Source organism: Phyllostomus hastatus, unplaced genomic scaffold (genome assembly GCF_019186645.2).
Source record: "Phyllostomus hastatus isolate PE091 unplaced genomic scaffold, TTU_PhHast_1.1 phas_contig_34, whole genome shotgun sequence".
In the NCBI taxonomy this organism is placed as follows: domain Eukaryota; kingdom Metazoa; phylum Chordata; class Mammalia; order Chiroptera; family Phyllostomidae; genus Phyllostomus; species Phyllostomus hastatus.
The window spans coordinates 48951588-48971723 of NW_025333857.1; the positions used below are offsets into that span (position 1 = coordinate 48951588).

Consider the following 20136-nt stretch of genomic DNA (forward strand, 5'->3'; position numbering starts at 1 on the left):
GACGATTCATAAAACATGCTCTGGCCGCCATGTGGATGACGAGCCTTTATTTCCTCTGAGAGCAAATCCAAAAAGGGTCTTCCTGAGATCTTTCTCTTCCTGGCAGGTCTTAGGTCAGCCCCGAAACTCAGAAGGCAAAGACAAGTTCTTCTACGATGTCGTACAGACGAGAACTAGAGAAATACCGCGACCTGGATGAAGATGAAATCCTCGGAGCCCTGACAGAGGAAGAGCTCAGGACTCTGGAAAACGAGCTGGACGAGCTGGACCCTGACGTGAGTAGGCACTAAAGGGGACCTCCTTGTCACCGGCACAGGGACATCAACCATGTCCGCCTGGGGAAGGGACAGGTGCGGACTTCCTGAAACTGCCACCTCCACCTTCTTCTGTGGCATTCACATTGGAATCACATTGCCTTTGTGGGCGTGTGTGTGTGTGTGTGTGTGAGAGAGAGAGAGAGATGTATTCGCCGGGGCTCTCTAACAGAACCAATGGGACGTATATACACATAGAAAGAGATTTATTGTAAGAAATTGGATCACACGATTATGGAGGCTGACGAGTCCTGAGGTCTGCAGTCAATGGGCTGGAGACCCGGGAGAGTGGATGGTGTGGTTTTAGTCCAAAGACTGGCAGGCTTGAGACCCAGAGAGAAAAAATCAATACATCTTATATTACATGATAGAAGAATAAGAGGGGGAAAAAAACAAAGATGTTTGCCTCACACACACACCTGAAAACGTATTTATAACACAATAAGAAGGAAAGACTCATGATAATTGTAGTTCTTGTTTCTCTAATGGGCCACGTGGTTACATAGCTGGTCGTTATATTTACCTTCTTCCACTACCTATTCTGTATTCCCTTTGCTTTCAGCAAGCACCTACCTGGTCATGGTCCTTGCCTGGTTGGATGCCCAGACCTTCATTCCCAAAGGATCTGGGCCATCGGTGGCCCTGCCTAGGCTGGGTTGTTGCAGGCTTTCATTGACTTTAATCTCAGGGCACGGGGATACTAAGAATGCCCTAAGTGTCCTCCTGTTGCAGACATATGCTTCCTTACCTCCAGTTTCCCCTTGGTGTTTAGGATCAGTCACCCCAGCCAATGCGGAAACTCCTTCTCTGCCTGTTCAGAGCTATGAGGAGCCCCAAGTGGCCGGGCATGGGTCTTAACTTCCAGTCCAATAGAATCATTGTCGTGTCTCTTGGAGGAAGCATTTCTCCCTTTGGACTAAGACCCCCTAGGCCAGCAGAGTATAAGGTCACAGGAACAAGAAGCAAAACTTTAGTCAGTGAGTCACTAGGGGTATTAATGAGTGGTACCTCCCCATCTCTACCCTTGATTCCTGGACCCGTGAATCCTGGATGGACCCTGTATGAACACTGACTCAGAGTGTGTGCAGACTCCGAGGAGCCCTGCAAGGTATTGCCCACCAGCTTGCTCCATCACTGAGTCTGCAAAAGCCCGTCCCACCGTTCCACCCAGGCAGCGGCCTCAGGGTGCTGGGGAAATGTGTGTTGCAGAATGAACTCACTAAGAAACAGAGGACTTAGAAGGGTCTCTTTCACTTGTGTGATGTTTTTATCATTGCATTTCATAGCTGGCCCACTTAAGAAGTGTGTTTCATGCTCAGAATTCACCTCTGCTGCTAGGGCCACAGCACCAGAAGGTGGGAGGATCCCTGGTCACCTCTGTGGTTTGCTCACCCCATGGGGCCTTGAGTGGGGTCAGGGACTCCCAGGTGGCCTACTAGACAGGTCCCACAGCTCTGCCTCAGGTGTGCAGGTCAGCGCCCAGAAAGGAGAAGGTGGATAAAGAATGTTATTGAATTCAGTGAATTTTCCATGTGATATATTTTTAAATTAACAAATGGAACATTTTGTGCTTTTTTAAAAAACTTGTCATCATTGAACTCTAGTTTAACAGTGATCTGTGAAAAAAAAGAACACTTCTATCATGTTGGCCAAAAAGCCCATTACATTTTTTTCCTGTAAAATAAAAAACACATTTTTCATCTACACCAATAACTTTATTGTTTTGGATATATTGAGTATGTCAGCTATCTCCCGGTATTAGCATCTGATGGGTAGAGGCCACGGGTGCTGCTAAACATCTTCCAACACATAGGACAGCCTCACAGCAAAGAATTATTTGACTAAAATGTCAATAGTACCAAGGAACTTCTCAAACTTTTAAAAAAACATTTTATTTATTTTTAGAGAGAGAGGAAAGGAGGGAGAAAGAGAGGGAGAGAAACATCGATTTGCAAAGAGAAACATTGCTTGGTTGCCTCTTGCACGCCCCCAAGCAGGGACCTGGCCCACAACCCAGGCATGTGCCCTGACTGGGGCTCAAACCGGTGACCTTTTGGTTCACAGGCTGGCACTCAATCCACTGAGCCACACCAGCCAAGGTGAAACTTCACAAACATTTGACATGTTCAGTCAGTCACAGCACCTTCTCCACACACTACACAAATCTTGTTGTTGCATTTCAGTTGCATTTTTTACCTTTCTTGAAATAATAAAGCACAGTACTCCAAAAATGTTGCATATACTCTTCCATCTCCAATATTAAAATGGCAGCACAAAAATTTACCACTTTTGATAAGTTTTTTAAAAATGCACACTGATGTGACAGCTGTCATAATACAATTTAACAAAATTGTTTCAAACAAAGTTAAAGACAAGGGCTACTAGAGCCATTTTATGGAAAAAAACTAAACAAACTTCTGGTTATCCCAACATACTGTTTCCCTAACTCTCGAGTACTCGCAGCTGGCGTAGAGGCAGCGTAGGTTTGCAGGGGAAATGCAGGACTAGAGGTTAGATGCCCCGTCCCAACCCTGGCCCTGTCTCTCACACTCCTCGTGGCCTTGAACCTGAACTGGTTGCTGCCCCTGTCTAGGCCTTAGTGTCTCCAGGGCCAAGCTTCCATGAGCGTATCACCTGGTCTTATCTCCAGATTTAATTATGTGGCTTCTTTCTAGGTGACCCAGAATCCTTGTCTAGGGGCCCTGGGCCCTAGGCCCCGTAGAATAATGACGAGTCCCTCCAGCAGCTCACTGTCATCTTGCTGCCCACCGCTCCCCCTGCCCAGCCGTGAGGGGGCGGGTCCACCAATGAGGTTGTTCCAGGTGATGAGAAAGCAGCCTTGGTGGGAGAGCCCTGGGCTCGTCCCCTTCCTCTGCACCATGGCTCTGCCCTGTTAGCCCCGCTGCCTCAAAAACTAGCGACGTGGGCAAGAAAAAATGAAGTTTCCAGCTTTATTGCTGTACAGTTATTCCGTTCCAACCATTGTATCCTAGATCACTGCTGCAAGAACAAACAGCTTTAACAAGTGAGAACAGAAGAGGGGTGTGCTGCCTGTAGTGGACTCGGTAAAGGTGGCTCGGTCACTGGCCGGGCACTAGGCCCTGTGCTGGCCGCCCACAGGGGAGCCTGGGGCGGGGTCTGCCCCGAAGGCGCTCAGCCCGGAGGGCGGTGGGTGTAATATTAACTGTGCTCTGAAGGGCAGCAGGTGGAAGCTCAGGGAGAGGGTTAATTCTCACCGGTGGGAGGCCTCACAGAACAGGTGACACTGGAACTGGGCCCTGGACTTTTCTAAGTCAAGAATAAAACAAAGAACTCCAGGCCCAGTGAAGGCCAAGGGCAAAGGGTCTTGCACAGAAGGGGGTGGGGAACAGGGAGTCTTGGTGTGGTTTCAGTGGAGGGTGAGATGAGCCTGGAAGGGGTTTGGGCCAGAGGAGGCGGGGAGCAGGCTACTGAAGGGTTGGGGTTTTCTCAGTGGGGCTGGGGAAACCTGGGGGGGCAGTGGTTTGGTGGGCTTGCTGTCTTAGGACAGAGGGACTGGTGGGGGTGCCCAGGAGATGGGGGGCAGGGAGAAGGGGCTCCCTGGGAGCCCCTGTGGTCCTACCCAGCCTGTGGTGGGAGAGTTCTTTTCTGGTGATAAGAAAGGGCTCCTGCCCGTCCCCCCCACACTCCCGACATGTCGCAGAGTCTCAGCTCTTCCCAGGGCAAAGGGCAGACCCCCAGGGCCCCCGCCCCCAGGCCTGCTGCCTCTGGCCTTCGGGACTGCCGGCATTGCCCTGAGCCGGCTAGAGGGGCATGAGGCTGGATTAGGCTGTGACTGAAAATCGAGCAGGTGATGGCAGAGGTAGTGGGGAGCACCAGGCCTGCAAGTGGGGAGGGGGCAGGTGCAGGAGCCCCTCAGAACCCAGGGTAAAGTCCCCAAAGACTGCTTGATTTCCAGCTGGGAGTTCTGTTTCACTTCTAAACCGGCAAAGAGCTCCCACAGCGCCCCGACCCCAAATATCAGGCATCCGGCCTCAGCAGCAATTCCCAGGGCCTCTGTGCCTCTCACACAGCCAGCTGCCCTGAGCCCTTCCCCAGGGTGGGGGGGTGGGGGCGCTCAGCAGGAAGGGAGGCCTGTGTCCACTGGAGGGACAGAGAGCCTGGGGCTCCAAGAGCCGACAACACGGCCAGTGTCACAGGACCAGGCACGGAGACTCAGATTTCTAATAGGCTCCCAAGTGCCTGCGCCTCCTGCGCTGGAGGGAGGAAGGTAACCGTGTACTCGGGTTTGGGAGCAGCGCCGGGCAACCTGAGACTCACGCTTCTCACACCACTGTGGTTTCGAAAGGAACGTTTCAAAGACCCCTTTCTCTCTAAGTTCAAGGAAAGAAAAGAGAAATCAGAGAGAGGATAAGAGATAAGAGAGGCCAGTGGGTTTTTCTTTTTCTTTCTTTTTTTTGTCCCAGCCACACAATTGGCCCCTTCACTGAGATGTCTCTGTTACCTGATTTGCAAGTCAGTATGTAAGTTTTGAAAAGAGCTAGGGGGCCTCCCACTTTCTGAGAGCACAAACATTCCAGCTCACTTTTCACCCGCCCTTGGCCCGGGTTCCGAAACCCCAGCACAGGGAGAGGCCACAGGTATGCAGACCATGAGAGGCGTCAGAGCCGGCTGGCCTGGGCAGGGCACCGGGACCAGTGGGCATCCGATCTCCGACCTGCAGAGCAGGACCTGAGTCCAGGGAGGAACCAGCTCTAGGTCACAGGCCAAACAGAACCGGACCAGAACCCCCGTCCGCGGTCCTCTCTGTTATACTCTGTGAGTCCGTATCCTCCAGTTTTAATTTTTGTTTCACAAGCACTCATATGGCACTTCCCAAGAGTTCACATCGTAGTTCACCGTAGTGCTTCATGGCAGTCTCCAGGAGCACAGTTTGAGCCACCGACGCGCCCTGGTTCTGTAGCTGGGGAGGGTGCTCTGTGTGAAATCGTTGTCCTCTCTCCCTGGAGACAACCTGAGAGGCAGGCGCTCGCGTCCACTCCCGGCTTTGCTCCCAACTTGGGCGCGTGCTGCTCCTCCCTCTGTGGACCTGCTTCCCTGTCCGCAAGGCGGATGCAGTCCATCAAGATGCCCTCGGACTCCCGCTCTGGCTCTCGGCATCTGTGCTTTTTTCTTTAAAAAATTTAGGTATAATTGACATATAACGTTATATTAGTTTTAGGTGCATGACATAATGATTCGATACTGATACATATTACAAAACAATCATCTCAATAAGTCTCATTAACATTCGTCACCACACACAGTTATACTTTTTTCCTAACCATCCATGATTTTATAAGCAATTCCTGGCAGTCTTTAAAACATTTTTTTAAATTTTTCATGTTGCCATACAATACTGCATTAGTTCCGGTGTGCAACGTGGTGACTAGACATATATATAACTGATGAAGTCACCACTCCGCTAAGTCCTGGTGGCTTGTCACGTGAATTCATCTCCCACTGCAGGGCGGGGGGGCGGTTAGGTTTGCAGTGATGCAACTGTTAAGCCCCAGGGTCATGTGACAGAGCCGAGTACTCGAGCTGGAGAGCAGTGATGTTTGCAGCCGAGGACTTTAGACTTGAGAAAAAAAAAATCCCTGAAACTCTCTCCCTCTCTGCGGCCTGGAAAAACTCGAGCTTATCATGAGATTGTTGCACTTGGACTCCCGCGGGAGAGGAATGCTCCATGTGCTAAAAGTATCCACTGCTGACTGATTCCCCAAGAGGATCTGCCCTTTCTCCTCTCTCCGGAGTTAAGTGGATGCTGCTCTGAAGCTGAGCCAGCTCCTCGGTTCAGATTGCCTTTGCCCCAGGCAGCAGGGAGAACGGCGATGGGCAGAGGCGGCTGAGAGTGGCCAGTCATCCTGACTTGCAGGGAGCAGTGTGTGCATTCTGGTAGGATCGATAGGCAGTTAACAATCCCTGGGTGTGCTGTGGGCAAAACCCTGCATGGGTTATCTTGTGTAATCCTCTGAGAGGCTTGGTTATCAGCCCCTTTCTAAATATGGGGACACTGAGGCTCAGAGCGGTGAGGTAACCTGCCCAGGATGCAACACGGTGGTGCTGGGATTCCAGACTCCACAGCCGTGACGCCGGAGCTGTGCTGTGAGCCACGCCCCTCCCCCTCCCCCAGCACACATGTGGGATGGGCCTGGAAGGGCGTGGGGTGTAGGATTATCAGCAACTTGTATTTTTCAATTTGATTTCCTTTGAAGTTATGTTATTTTTACTAAAAATACTAATCTTAAAAAAGATAGAAACCACCAACACAAAGAATTTAACTGTAAATATTACTTGTTAATGAGTCTTTGGGAAAAAGGAAGAATATTTTTCAAAGTGTTTCAAGGAAAAGATCGAAATATTTGCAGGAGAGAAGATGGTAGAGATAATCCCAACCTTGGAAAGAAATTGCGTCCTAGGAGTTGACTTTGAGGTCGGCCATTAGGGATCTGTGACGCATTATAACCACAGAAACAACAACAGGATGACAGACCCCCTGCAGAGCCTGAAATAACAACAACAACAACTGTTATTCTTTCTTGGGGTCTTCCTAGATGCCAGGTGCTGTGCTAAGTGTTTTATGGGGGTCATCTCATAACATTTCTGCAAGGATCCTATGAGCCCGCTCCTCACAGGTTGGGGTTAGTCCTCTTCTAAGACAAGGAGATGGATGCCCAGAATTACACAGCTAGTAAGTGACAGACCAAGTTCAGGCAGACGTGCCTTCCTCAGCCCATAATGTGTCAGGAGTTCTGAGAGCATGGGCCATGAACTGGAAGAAGAAATGATGGAGGAGAATCTCAGAATCTCAGAATCTATAGAATCTCAGAGCTACAAGGACACTGAGGTACCATCTAACCCTCCCTCCCCCACCCCTGTGTGTCCATGCACAGCACAAGTAATGAAGCCCTGGTTTTAGGGTCCCCCCTTGGGCATGTGCCATTTACCCAGTGCTTCATGCATCCCATGGAATCCTCACACCGGTCCTACAAGGTAAGTATTATCATTATCCCTTTAGTGATGAAAAATCAAACAACAGCAGCAAAAACCCTGAAGCCCAGAGAGGGGAAAGGACTTGTTCAAGGTCACACAGTGAGTCAGTGCAGAGCCAAGATGAGAGCTTGGGTCTTCCTGTCCCAACACACAGCTTCCCACCAGACTCGGCAAAACAGTGAAATCCTCCCTATTGATGCCCCAAACTGTAACCTGTAAGCCGCAGGACGCTCTTGGCCGTGAAGGGAGCAGCCGGGTTCGGTCCACAGGGCCATGGTTCTCCCTTGTAACACAAACCGGCAGATTCACAAGCCCAGGACAGAAGTAAACAGTTGAAATGGAAAGAAATAAATCTCTGCTCTAAAAATAGGCACATATCCTTAGAAACACTGCTAGCCGTTCACAGAGCCAAGGATGGACCTGGGGGGCAGGCAGTGAGGGTGAGTGAAGCCAGGTGTCAGCGTGTCCCCACCCCACCTCTCTCTTCTGGCCCCGTGACCCCTTCCCCCTCACCCCTCTCCAGCCTCCCCAGAATGCCCTCCTTTCCCCTCCATCCCTTCCTCCCTGACGCGGCTGCTGCTTGCCGAGGGGCCTCTTAGGCCTGGAGCCCTTCATTCAAGTTGGAACCAGGCTTAACCTCCCGCCCCCGCCCCCACCCTTGCAAAGCCTCCCTGATCCCCTCGGCCAAGTGCCCGGCACAGCACCTGCCACAGAGGATGCTGGGCTGTTTCCTTTCTGATTTTAACATTTTAAAAAAAGACTTTATTTATTTTTAGAGAGAAGGGAGGGGAGGAAGAGAGAGAGGGAGAGAAACACGGATGTGTGAGAGAAACATCCACTGGTTGCCCCTCATATGCACCCCAACCTGGGACCCAGCCCACAGCGCAGGCCTGTGCCCCGACCGACCAGGAAACAAACCTGCCGCCTTTCACTCTGCGGGCTGACGCCCAGCCAGCTGAGACACATACATTCGGGGCTGGTTTCGACATTTTTAATAAGACACATTCTAAGCATATAGGAGAGTACAAAATATGTCCATATTCCCATCATCCAAATGTAAGAAATATAAAAATTGTACCTTATTTGGTTCAAATCACCCTTAAAAAGAAAAAAAATCACTATAAAATTTGAACTCAGCCTTCCCCTCCCCCCACCGTTCTTTCCCCATCTCCCCCCTCTCTAGAGAACACTTTCTGCTTAAGCAGCAGCAGACTGGACCCTGCCTCCACATTAGGTGGGTGGTATACATGAAGAAAGGAAGATGGACCAGTGTTCTTGTGATACGTGGCCATCTTTTATTTGCCCATTCTTGAAAGAGAGATGGACACAAGAAAGTTTTCATTGAACCTTTCAGGAAGAAATGCAACGACAAAGCCAGTGATAAATGATAACTGTTTCTTAGCCTCTCTGTCAGAGACAATAGGGAGTAGTGGGGACTGAGGCAAATGGGGGAGTTTGTGTCTGACTAAAGGGCCCTTGCCACTCAGTTCCACCAATTGCTGACAGTGTGAAAGTGCAGGTTCAATATCGCCATACCTGATTTTCAAGAGATATGAGAAATCCAAATTTCTATGGTCAAGTTACCTATTTTAAAATCTTGACATCTCATCCAAACATATACACCAAACAAACCATGTTTCGGCATTTGATTAGACTGTAGGCCTCCCAGTTTGCAGCTCTGGCCCTGTTCCATATGACTGGTTTTTGTTTATACATAAATATGTGTGTATGCATACATGTACATACACGTATATGTAAATACAGCTAAATATATTAAAAGCACCTAGTCCACTACCTGGTACATGGTAGGTACTTAGTAAATGTTTGTTAAACCTGAATAAGATTTGCTCACTGGACTCTAGGCTCCTTGAGATTTGGAGTCATGTCGCACTGCCATGGGTATAGGTACAGTTGGGTGAGTTGTGCGCTGATAACCCAGGGGACACTGTTCACATGCACCAGAGGGCAAACGGTGCTCTGGGAGCCGGGCAGTGCTCTGCTTGCATGGCTGGAGGCAGGTGCCCTGACAGTGTCCCCGCACCGAGGCATCTGTTCAGTTGCATGGAAATGAACAAGAATGCCCCAGGGTGAGAAAACCAATTATCAGTAAGTTGCTTCTGTGTGGAATTCAAATCTTTATTCTGAGGTTCCAAGCTAAAAGGGGCTTTTGAGCTTCATTCTATAGAGAGGGATCCAAAGTCCAAGAATACTAGCGCCCTGTCTTTGGGTCACAGCCCTGGGATGAGAACCCAGGTTGGCAGGTAGGATGCCATTTGACTACAAATGATAGACTCAGAATAATATGACTTAAGCAGTGGTTTATTTATCCCTCAAGGAAAAGTCCAGAGGTGGGCAGTCTAGAGTTGGTATGGAGTTCAGCCCCCCACACTCCCCAGAGTCCCAGATTCCACCCAGCTCACTTTCTCTAGGATGTTGCCCTCATCTTCGTGGTCTCTTCGTGGTCTAAGGTGGCATCCGTGACTGCTGCATTCCAAGCATAGCAATAGAGGGACCGGGAACAAAGAAAGGGAAAGAGGGAAGCCATTATTCAAGTGCCTGTTTTGAGGGAGGTTACTGGACATTGCCACTGGGCACTTCTCATATCATTGGACAGAACTTAGTTTCTTGCATGGTTCAGCCTAGCTGCAAGGGAGTCTGGAAAACATGTCGTTAATCTCAGTGGCCATGTACTCAGCTAAAAGAAAGGAGTGCTTTTATTACTGAAGAAGGGGAAGCAGACTCTCAGGCACAATTTGGGCTTGCCAGTTTCGTGGCATGACGTCCTGTCCTGCCAGGAGCGCTGAGGAGTGAGCGGAGTTGGTAGGGGTTTCATCAAACCCAGGCCTCCAAAGGAAACATTGCAAAGGTCTTACTCTCTAACTCGGCATTTCCCAAAACCCCCATAAGTGAACTCTGGTCTCCCATCTTGGACACCCCCACCTGGTACCTTTCATAATGTGTCCCCTTCTTCCAAATCTACTGAGGTTGGGTGGCCCAGCAAAGAGCTTGAGACAGCAGGTGTGATGTCGACCTGAAGGGTGGTGTCCCAGTGATGCCATCTCTCCCCTAGCTGGGGCATCCGTGTTATGTGATTCTGGATGACTCAGGTCACACTTCCTTAGCACCCAGCATGGGATTCAGAGAAGACTAAGATGCATCCAGGCTGGCCTTTGAGGGGCACCCAGTCTCCTTAGGGAGAGAGATATGGTGTAAATGTGCTCTGAGACAATTCAGGATGAACATTATAGAAGACCTGGCAAAATGCCTAGGGGAGTTCGGAAAGAATTGCCAGATCAATGTGGGGAGCACTGTGAAGGCTGAACAGGGTGCCCAAGGGAAGGGCTTAAAAGATGAATGCGGGGGAGGAGAAGGGATGGAATTCCAGACGGAGGGCATGGCCTGAGCCAAGGCGTGGCAGTGTGAGAGCGCCAGGCGTGGCTGTGGAATGTGGAGTAGCCTCCAGTGGCTGGACCCTAGCACGCTCGGAGCCAGGAACGAGTCAGGAGGCAGAGGCAGGTTGGGGTCAAATCATAAAGAGCCCTCCGGGCCTGGGTGATGAATTGGTCATGATCCTGTTGGTTGTGGAGGTCACCGATGCGCTGAGCATTTGTGAGTGTGCTGAGGGGTGACACGGTCAGATGCTCGTGTTGGTGAGGTCGGGATGGCTGATGGGAAGGGACAGGAGCAGTGGTGGAGAGGCCTAAGGATGGGACACCTGGCAGGAGGTTCATCTGTTGGTCCCAGGAAGGCCTGATGCGTTGAACCAGGGTGGTGCCCATGGGCTGGAGACAGTTCAAAGCCCTGCACCATCGGACTCACCCCACGTCTTCCCTCAGTGTACCACGCCCCTCATCCTGCCATGCCTTGTCTGTGCTGTGCATTTACCCCATTGGAACACCACTCTGCTCTCACCCCTTCATCTGGCTGGTCTTCATCTGATCCCCTGAAACACACACCGTTCAGGGACCACCTCCTCCAAGAAGGGGCACAGAGTGAGCTGCTCACATGCGATGTGTCTCCCCTCTCACTGTGAGCCCCTGTGGAGGGGGATTGCACATGCATTGTCTCAGGATGCCAAGGGGTGGCACAGCAGGGCATGTGCAGGAAAGGAGGGTCAGGAGAAAGCCAGGAAAGGAAGGTTTGGCCCTACCTTGTGCCATGAATGCCAGAGAGAGATGAAGTGTGTTGTTGTGACCAGTAGGTCCCACCATCAATAATCACTGGGCTTGGGCTGCAAGGGCGCCTTTGGAGGTCAGCCCCCTTGCCCTGTAGAGTTGACTGTGAGAAGTGGCAGTTACTGGATCTCACACATCGGCAGTGAGGTCGTGACTGATGAACCAAAGGCCTGGATCTTTCTGGAGCAAAAGATAAAGACGCCCAGAGTGTGTCTGTTGGGGTGGGGGCATGTTTGGAGAGGCAGGAGCCCTTGGAGGTTTGTCCCCTGCTTGTCCCCTCTGTGACTGGGGCATGAGTGGTGCGGTCCCTCTGCCCTTCCACACTGTCAGGTTCAGTCCCCCCACCATGTGTGACAAGGAGTCCCTGTGGAAGCCCCACTGGGTGGTTTCCGGTGGGATCTGGGAGCTGCGGGCCAGCAGTGCAGAGACCGAGTGCCCTTTACCTGGACGGGCCCCTGAGGGACTAAAGGGCCGCACTTCACACAAGAGGAAACAGACCTGGCAGATAACTAGAAAATACAAGTCCTCAAGACCATTTGAAAAATAAGGTTTTTCATCAAGTGCCTTGTGAAAGGTAACTGAGTGACTGACTCCTCTGTAAAGCATTTGGCCTGGCTGGAGTGGTGGAGGGGCGGGGCATCGGGTAGGCCTCTGGGACGTGCTGAGCTTGTTTGGAAGGGGGGGCGGGGGGGAAGAGGCCCATGGGAATCCTGAGAAGTTAAGCCTCCTGGGTTCCCCTTACCCCGACAGGAGCTCCGTGCCTCTGGGCCTCCGTTCTCTTACCTGTGAAACGAGACTAGTTTCATAAGGAGGCGGCTCTGGCTTTCTAACACTTGCGGGGGGAGTCCGGTTCTCCTATGGCACCACGTCTGGTTTCCAGGATCTGTTCCTAGAGGAAGGCAGTCAGGTGGGATGGAAAGTTTTCTGTGGCCTGGAAGTCAAGAGCCCCGGGCACTCAGTCCAGTGAGTGACCTCAGCAGGGCCCTTCCCTTCCCTGGTTCTCGGCCACTGTGTGGCCAACGAGGTTGCGGCCCGAGGTCCATCCTCGTCCGAGGAGTCGTGTCTGCTTCTGCCACAGGGCAGAAGCCCCGGACTGCGGCGGCCCAGACCCAGAGGGCACATTTTACATTCCCTGGTTCTTAGACGTGGCCGATTTACTTGGCAAAGGTGATAAACGGCTTGTATTTCGTCACTGTGAAGAAGTTAGGGGACGTTTTATATATGAGTAGCCACCAGCCTGAAACGTGCGTACTGATGCGTGGGCATGCTACTTACATACATGCTCTTGTCCTCTCTGTGTAGGCTCGGCTTCCTGGCTGTGTGGCCGAGTGGTGTGACACTGGGCAAGTGGCTTCAGTTTTCTGTGCCTCAGTTTCCCCAAGTGAAAATAAAAGCACTGGCCCAGAGGCTTTCTAAGGGCTTTGCAGCTCTGAACCGCCAGGATTCTGTGCTTCTTTTAATAAACTGTGCATGTGCACACGCCTGTGTTGCCTGTGTGTGCGTGTGTTATGCACAGGTGCACATCTGAACGAGCCTGCAGTGGCTCCGGCCAGAATGGCTTCCCACGTAGCCCAGCTATCTATAGCAGCGGCATCCGTGCAGATACTTGATACTCGGCCTCACTGGCACCTGTCTGCTGGGTGTGAGAGCTCCTCTCGGCACAGTTGAGGGTTCGTCAAAGTTTCCATCGTCTGTGGGACAACTGGACTCCAGAGTGTGGGTGGGAGAGTCGGGACCAAGATGTGAACCTGTCAAGCTGCACGTCCCCGTTTTAATTTTACAGCATTTAAAGGGAAGTCACCATTTAACAAAACATGAGTAGGGCCCTATAGGAAATTAGCCCTTATGATTATTTCCAAGAACATAGTAAACTTCTAATGTGGTTTAAACATTTAAAACCCTTCTAAATTAAATACTCATGTATATACCTACCCCGTTCTTCCTCTGGTGCAAAGCCTAGATCGGACATGGCAAAATGGACTGCGTCTGGCCTGCACATGTGTTTTGTTTAGCCTGAGTGTTGCTTTTGACATATTTGGCTCATGTGTCAATATTTCAAAATCAAGGGATTTCTCATAGAGACGAGTAGATCAATAGCATTGCCCACGTTCTCATGTGACGGTAGTTTGCCGGGGTGCGGATAGCTCCAGTGCCCGCAGCCCCCGCCGCCCCCACCACTCCCCGGTGCCAACAGCTGTAGTTTTAGGCTAAGATCAGGGAGCATCTAGAAATCCCTCCTGAAAACCAACACTGGCTTCCCTCTCGGGAGATGGTAGGATCATCCAGGCATTAGTCACTGCCTTCCTCATGAGTTAATTTCCAATTAAGTAAGAACAGGAAGACATGTGCAGAGTCCTCTACACCAGAGCTTCCTCCCGAAGCAAATCTGACCCGTCACCAGCCTGCCTTTGGACTGACAGTGTACGTGTGGCGTGTGAGTGTGAATACAGATTCCCTGATGCACAACTGCTCACTGTCCTGAAGGAGCCAGCCCGATGCTTCCCTTTGAACTACCTACAAAGAAAGCAGGTGCCCAGCAAATGTACTGTGAGCACATTTTAAGAGTAGGAGACGGAGATAGAAACTCCTCAAAGATTAGGTGGTTCCCATTGCCCACAGGTGCCACAACAGCACACAACCTTTACAGGCAATGTGGAGGCTGGTCATGGGCTATTCCTCGCTGTTCAGTAAAGTAGACCCCCTGCCTTGAGGATCTTGATTGACCTTAAAGTCTAAAACAATACATTGTCTCCCTGCACACGCTGTCAGTGAGACTCTCCCCCCACTTTACTCTACTTGCCCGTTCACCTCCCCTCTCCCTGGCTGTTCCTGGTTAGAGAGCCCTCGGTGGGGGCCTGGCCCAGCTGTCAGCGCCCCGCCCGGACACACCGCTCTCACTCCATGGGCGCTTGTCCAGGGGATAAGGTCCAGTCCCACGCACACACGTTCCCCAGAGACTGTTCTGGTAGGAGCTCCCACAGTTGCTCGAACCCTTACCTCACCCATTGGATGCCTGGGTCTGAGAGTCGGTGTTGGGTTCGGACAGTCACGAGAGACCCAAGGCAGTATTTTCTCACCCATTTAACTCCTCAGCAACTAACTCGCACAATAAGGCACATCGTGGTGTCGTGAAACAGGACACCCTCGTAAACCAGCTCTCGCCTGGCCACCCAGCATCCTGCTGGCCACCAGCACACAGGGAGCCTTCTGTCCTCAGAGTCCATAGTCATTTAACTTTGTATTGTACTAGCCATTTTCTAGATAACATACACCATTTTTACTAACTTTTTTGAGCTATAGTTCACGTGTCATAAAATGCATCAATTTAAAGTATACAACTCAATGTTTTTTAGTATATTCACAGTTATACGGCCATCACCACAATGAATTTTAGCACATTTTCATCACCTCAGAAAAAAAAACCCATACCCATTAGCTGCGACTCCTCGTTCCCCCTGCCCCTCCCCTGCTCCAGGCCACCACTGACCTACTTCTGCCTCTATAGATCTGACCACTGTGGACAGTCTGTACAAATGGAATCAGACACCGTAGTCCTTTGTGTCTGGCTTCTTTCACTTAGCACAATGTTTTCAAGGTTTCGTCGATGTTGTAATGGATCTCAGAACTTCATTTCTTTTTACTGCCAAATAGTGTTCTGTTGTATGGACACCACAATTTGTTCATCCATTCACCGTTTGATGGACATCTGAGTCGTTTCCACCTTTTGGCTATTATGACTAATGCTGCCATGCACTGGCGAAGTTTCGTGTGGACACATGCTTTCCCTTCTCTTGGGTATATACCTAAAAGTAGAATTGCAGCATCAGATGATAACTGCACGTTTAAGCTTTTGAGAAACGGCCAGACTGCTTCCCAAAGGGGTTGAACCATTTCACATTCCCATTAGCAGGGAACGGAGGTTCTGGCTGCCCCACACTCTTGCCAACGTTTGTTGTCCGTCCTCGTGGGTATGAAGCAGTATCTCCTTCTGTGTCTGATGCTCATTTCCCTGCTGACCAGTAATGTTGAGCATCTCTTCATGTGTGTGTTGGCCATTTTATGTCTTCTTTGCAGAAATGTCTATTCAGATCCTTCACCCATTGTAAACTGGGTTATGTGTCTTATGTTTTGAGTTGTAAGAGATCTTTATGTATTCTAGATGCCAGACCCTTATCACATATGTGATTTGTGAAAATTTCTCCCAATCTGTGTGTTGTCTTGTCACCTTCTTGATAGTGTCCCTTAAAGCACAGAGTTTTGAATTTTAATGATGTCAAATTTATCTATTTTTCCTCTGTTGCTTATTATTTTAGCAGCATGTCTAAGAGACCATTGTTTAATCTGGGGCCACAGAGATTTATGCTTGTGTTTTCTTCTGAAAGTTTTATAGTCTTAGTTCTTTCGTTTAGGTCTTTGATCCATTTGGAGTGAATTTTTGTAGTACCCTGTGAGGTCCCATGCCATTTTTGAAAATAAAATGAGAAATAATCAGGAGTTTAAGAAATACGCAACTATCTTTGATTTTTAATCGAAAATCATGTGATGTTTCATTAAACATATTTACTGGAAAAAGATTAACTTCTAATGACGCTGATTTTCTCAGTATTTACTGTGAGAATTGTATAAGCTAAGAATTGTTAGAAAAGGCCTTTGATGTTTTTTTTTTAATCAACTGCTTTCAATAAAGATTTAAATAAATGAAGCCATATTTTAACATGCTACATAAAGTAATATTTTTTAAAAAATTTAAAAACATCTTTATTCTCCTCTTAGAATGATACGGGCTCTAGTTTAACACAGTGGTCCTCAGTCAGGGCTGACTTTGCTCCCCAGGGGACACCTGGCAGTATTTGGAGACATCTCTGTTTGTTACACTGCGGAGGGGAGGGGGTACCAGCCTCCACTGGACGGAGATGCTGCTGAACAGTCTACAATGCACAGCACGGCTGCAGGCACAAGGAATCACCCAGCCCCAAGTACCCACTGTGCCAAGGTTGAGAACCCTGCTTTAACTAAATCAGTGGCTTCTCCCGGGTGTATTCGAGAAGAGATGTGAGTTTACGAATCCTTTCCTCTCATTGACAGCCACCTGGTTCTCTTCCTCCTCGATACTGAGCCTTCCAGAGGCCAGAACGCGCCCCAGAACCCTAACTTCCGTCACAGCCTCTTACAGACAAAGATCTGTCAGGTTTCTCCTTGTGAGGATTGTTGGGAAAACACTTGCGTTCACTGCTTCATTTCTTTTTTATTTGTATGTTTTCATTTTTTTACTTTTGAGACATATTTGGATAATTCATCCCCTGTGTAACACACATATGCGGATCACCAATCTCCTGTTAAAATGTTTCTCATCTGATTACAGAACAACAGTTATAATAAGTAGTTACGAGTGCTCGGCACTAACTTAATTTTCTCAATGACTCCGAGAGTGACTAACGCTCACACTTTCAGGCTGTAGAAATGGAGGCGCCATGAGACAAAGCAGCTGGCCCAGGGTCGCAGGGGTCGTCACTACTCCAAGTCGGGCATGAGCCTGATGGGTGGGGCTCAGCTGGGAGGTGCAGCGTGTCACAGCGCGTTGGTTACTCGAGACGGGCAATCACAGAGCGACAGTGCCCTGCCACGAGGGTCCACCCTCTCACCGTGGACATAACCACACGCACGTGGCCCACCTGGGACCGTCACCAGTCCTGCAGAACACAGTGGGCAGTGTCAGAGGACTGCTGCTTAGGGGAAGCTGGGATGTCTGTGACATCGCTTATGTTCTTGACATTCAGCCGCCGATCAGTCAAGGCGGATTTTCTCCCTGTTGGCCCACTCCTCGTCACGTGCTCCAGCCCCCAAACGCCTCTCCTGACTGGGGCTCACATCCACTTGCATGCACGCCAGCACCACTCTCGGAGCCCCTCCCACACACTGGGAGCCCCTGGCACACGCTCTCAGAGCCCCTCCCACAGGCCGTGCACGGAGCCAGGCCTGGGCCCCTTCGGCTCTCCCAGAGTCGCCGTCACTCACTGGTCCCCTGATCTCGCAGCCACTGCTCTTGCTGGAACAGCACTGTGGTGTCAGACAGTGGTGAAACATCTTGTTAAGAAAATCGTACTGCAGTTTAACCGTCGTTTGCCCCCCGCAGGCCCTATCCCTTTTGTGCTTGTAGCTGTCTTCACACACGTGACGTCATTTCCCTCCCTCAGGGCTTTCGGGAAGGGGCTGGCGTGAGGGTGAGTGAAGGGAGGATGAGATGAGATGGCTGTCCAGTTTGCCAACTTGGGGGCGTGGCAGGAAGCCAGGTGAGATTTTGCTCACATCTGTCTCCCAGGCATCCTCCACCGCCTCTTCGAGTGAAAGGGGGAGAGAGCAATGACTAGAACTGAAGATTTCTCTCCTCCCCCTGGCTTTTGTTCCAGTCCTGTCCCTGAAACTCCTTGGGCAAAGTTTTTCCTCGCTCTGGGCCTCAGTTTCCCCTTGAAGGAAGGGTGCGTTCACCAGACAATTTCTAAGCATCTTTGCAAGTATCTCTGAGGTCCTGGGGACTGAGTTAAGGAAAGCCTGTGGGATCCGAATCCACCCTAATTAGGAATCTGCTTTAGGAGGAAGCCCTCACCTAGAAGCCTGCCCAAGTTTGAAGGAGACACCGCAGTGATTGGTTGATGCTATCTTTCTTCAGAGACTCATCTCCAGGGGCGACGTTCAAAATATTTAACAGCCAGTGTGTCCTGAGCTCGGACTGCCGGGAGGGTAGCAGGCAGCTGGCTGGGCCTTCCCGGGCTGCAGCCTGAAAGCCCGCCTCGCCACCTCGCCCACGCTGCCACCTCGCCCACCGCATTCGCCTCGCCCACCTCGCCGTTCTGCTGAGCCTTTGCCCACTTGTCTTGTTTGCATCTGCCTCCTCCTGCCTGACTCTGCCTCCAGGGCTCTAACTCAGACGCCTTGGCCTTCTTCTCTCCCCATCACTTTATACACAACAGCTATAAATAGCCTCCTGCATCCAAACACCAACTTAATCTTATTTGTCACTCAGCAGATGCTCTCTGTGTGTCGCTCTGTGCTCAGCCCCGTGTCGGCTGACCCCTCACCCCCTCACCTTCAAAAACATGAGAGGCTGAGAAACACAGGGAGGTTGAGAGGCCTGGCTCTGCGCCTCTTCTGCTGTGTGACCGTGGACGAGTCCCTGCCCCTGCAGGTGTCAGATTCCTTCCCTGTAAATGAGTGACTTGAGCCCGGCTGTTCAATGATGAGTTTCTGGAGAAATGCATGTCTTCAGCAGCTGACCGCTCTCTCTCTCTTTCTCTTTCTCTCTCTCTCTCTCTCTGTCACCTGGGCCACCACCTCCACTGTAGAATGCACTGCTGCCTGCAGGCCTGAGGCAGAAGGATCAGACCACCAAGGCCCCCACGGGCCCCTTTAAAAGGGAGGAGCTCTTGGATCACTTGGAAAAGCAAGCAAAGGAGTTTAAGGACCGAGAAGATCTGGTCCCCTACACAGGGGAAAAGCGAGGTACTGAACGCTGTTGCCTTGTGGGTGTGTCACTCCCCGCGCCTCTCCGGGCGCCGGCTGCAGGCCGGGCCTCCTTGTTCGCATCCCTGCCTGGCCCTGAGACATCGACCCAGCTCCAAAGCATCAAAGGTGTACATTTAGGGAAGTTTTGGGGTAAACCAGACCAGCAAAACTCCCTCTTTAGTCCCCTTTAGCTGCAATGTCCTGCTTATTTTTCATACAAACCTAGACACTTCTGAAAGTGAGAGAAGTAGCTATCAGTCATGATATCAGGACATGAGGCCCAAACGAGGCCCATCCTGCAGAAACCAAGAACAAGAGATGCCCTGTCTGTGTCCTTAGCATCCCTGCTCTCTCCCCGAAGTTCCTCTCTCTGGCAGTTGCGTTATTCCTTCCTTCCTCTGTCCCTCCACGCCCCTGCCCCAGCGTGAGGCAAGCCTTCTAGAAGTGTCTGGGGAACACAGAGGCAGTCCCTGACCTCCCAAGACTACCCAGCCCTTCTGGGACTTTCTGTTGCTCTCCAAACCGTTCTGCTGCCCTCCCTCTTCTATCCTGCTTGCCCTTGCCTGGCGCACTGCTTCCCTGAGGGCCTCCTGCTCGCCGCCCCCCCCCCCCGCCCCGCCCCGGGCACCACTCCCCTCTGCCTGGAGCGCTGGCCCTGCTGTGCACCGCGCGGCTGTCTTCCTCCCCTGTGAGTGGCTAATAGTTGGGAGCGCAGCCTGGAGCTGGGTATGTTTCGGTTCAACCCGGGCACACCCCTCACTAGCTGTGTGAGCCGGAGTAAACTGTTACACCCGCTGTGCCTCCATCTCCCGGTCTGTAGAATGGGGGCGGTGAATAGTGTGACCAGCTATGAGGACTGAGGTGAGATGTACAGAGAGCACTCACAATAGCACCTGGCCTGTAGGGAATTCTGTGCAAGCGCCAGCGAGGAGGACCCTTCGGTCCCAAGTGTCCCGTCTCCTCTTATCAGGGAGGCCAAGGAGGGCTTCCTGTCTCCTCAGTTTAGGACATGCAGTCCCTTCAGCCCCCCCTTGGCACGTCTCCCCCTCGCCCCTCGGAGCCTGGGGGCTTCCGTCATGGCAGGTCCCATGTAGTCACCATCTCTTCGCTCATCACTTGCCTCTCTCACTGGC

General features: G+C 51.0%; 1 protein-coding gene across 1 annotated transcript in view; it reads left to right on the forward strand.

The window, feature by feature from the left end:
- TMOD1 (tropomodulin 1) overlaps positions 1-20136 on the forward strand; it is a 73263-nt gene that overhangs the window by 13214 nt on the left and 39913 nt on the right. The window contains exons 2-3 of the mRNA XM_045841036.1: positions 107-275; positions 18844-19000. Of these exons, the coding sequence (XP_045696992.1) occupies positions 156-275; positions 18844-19000 (277 nt within the window). The 5' untranslated portion in view covers positions 107-155. The remainder of the gene's footprint in view (positions 1-106; positions 276-18843; positions 19001-20136) is intronic.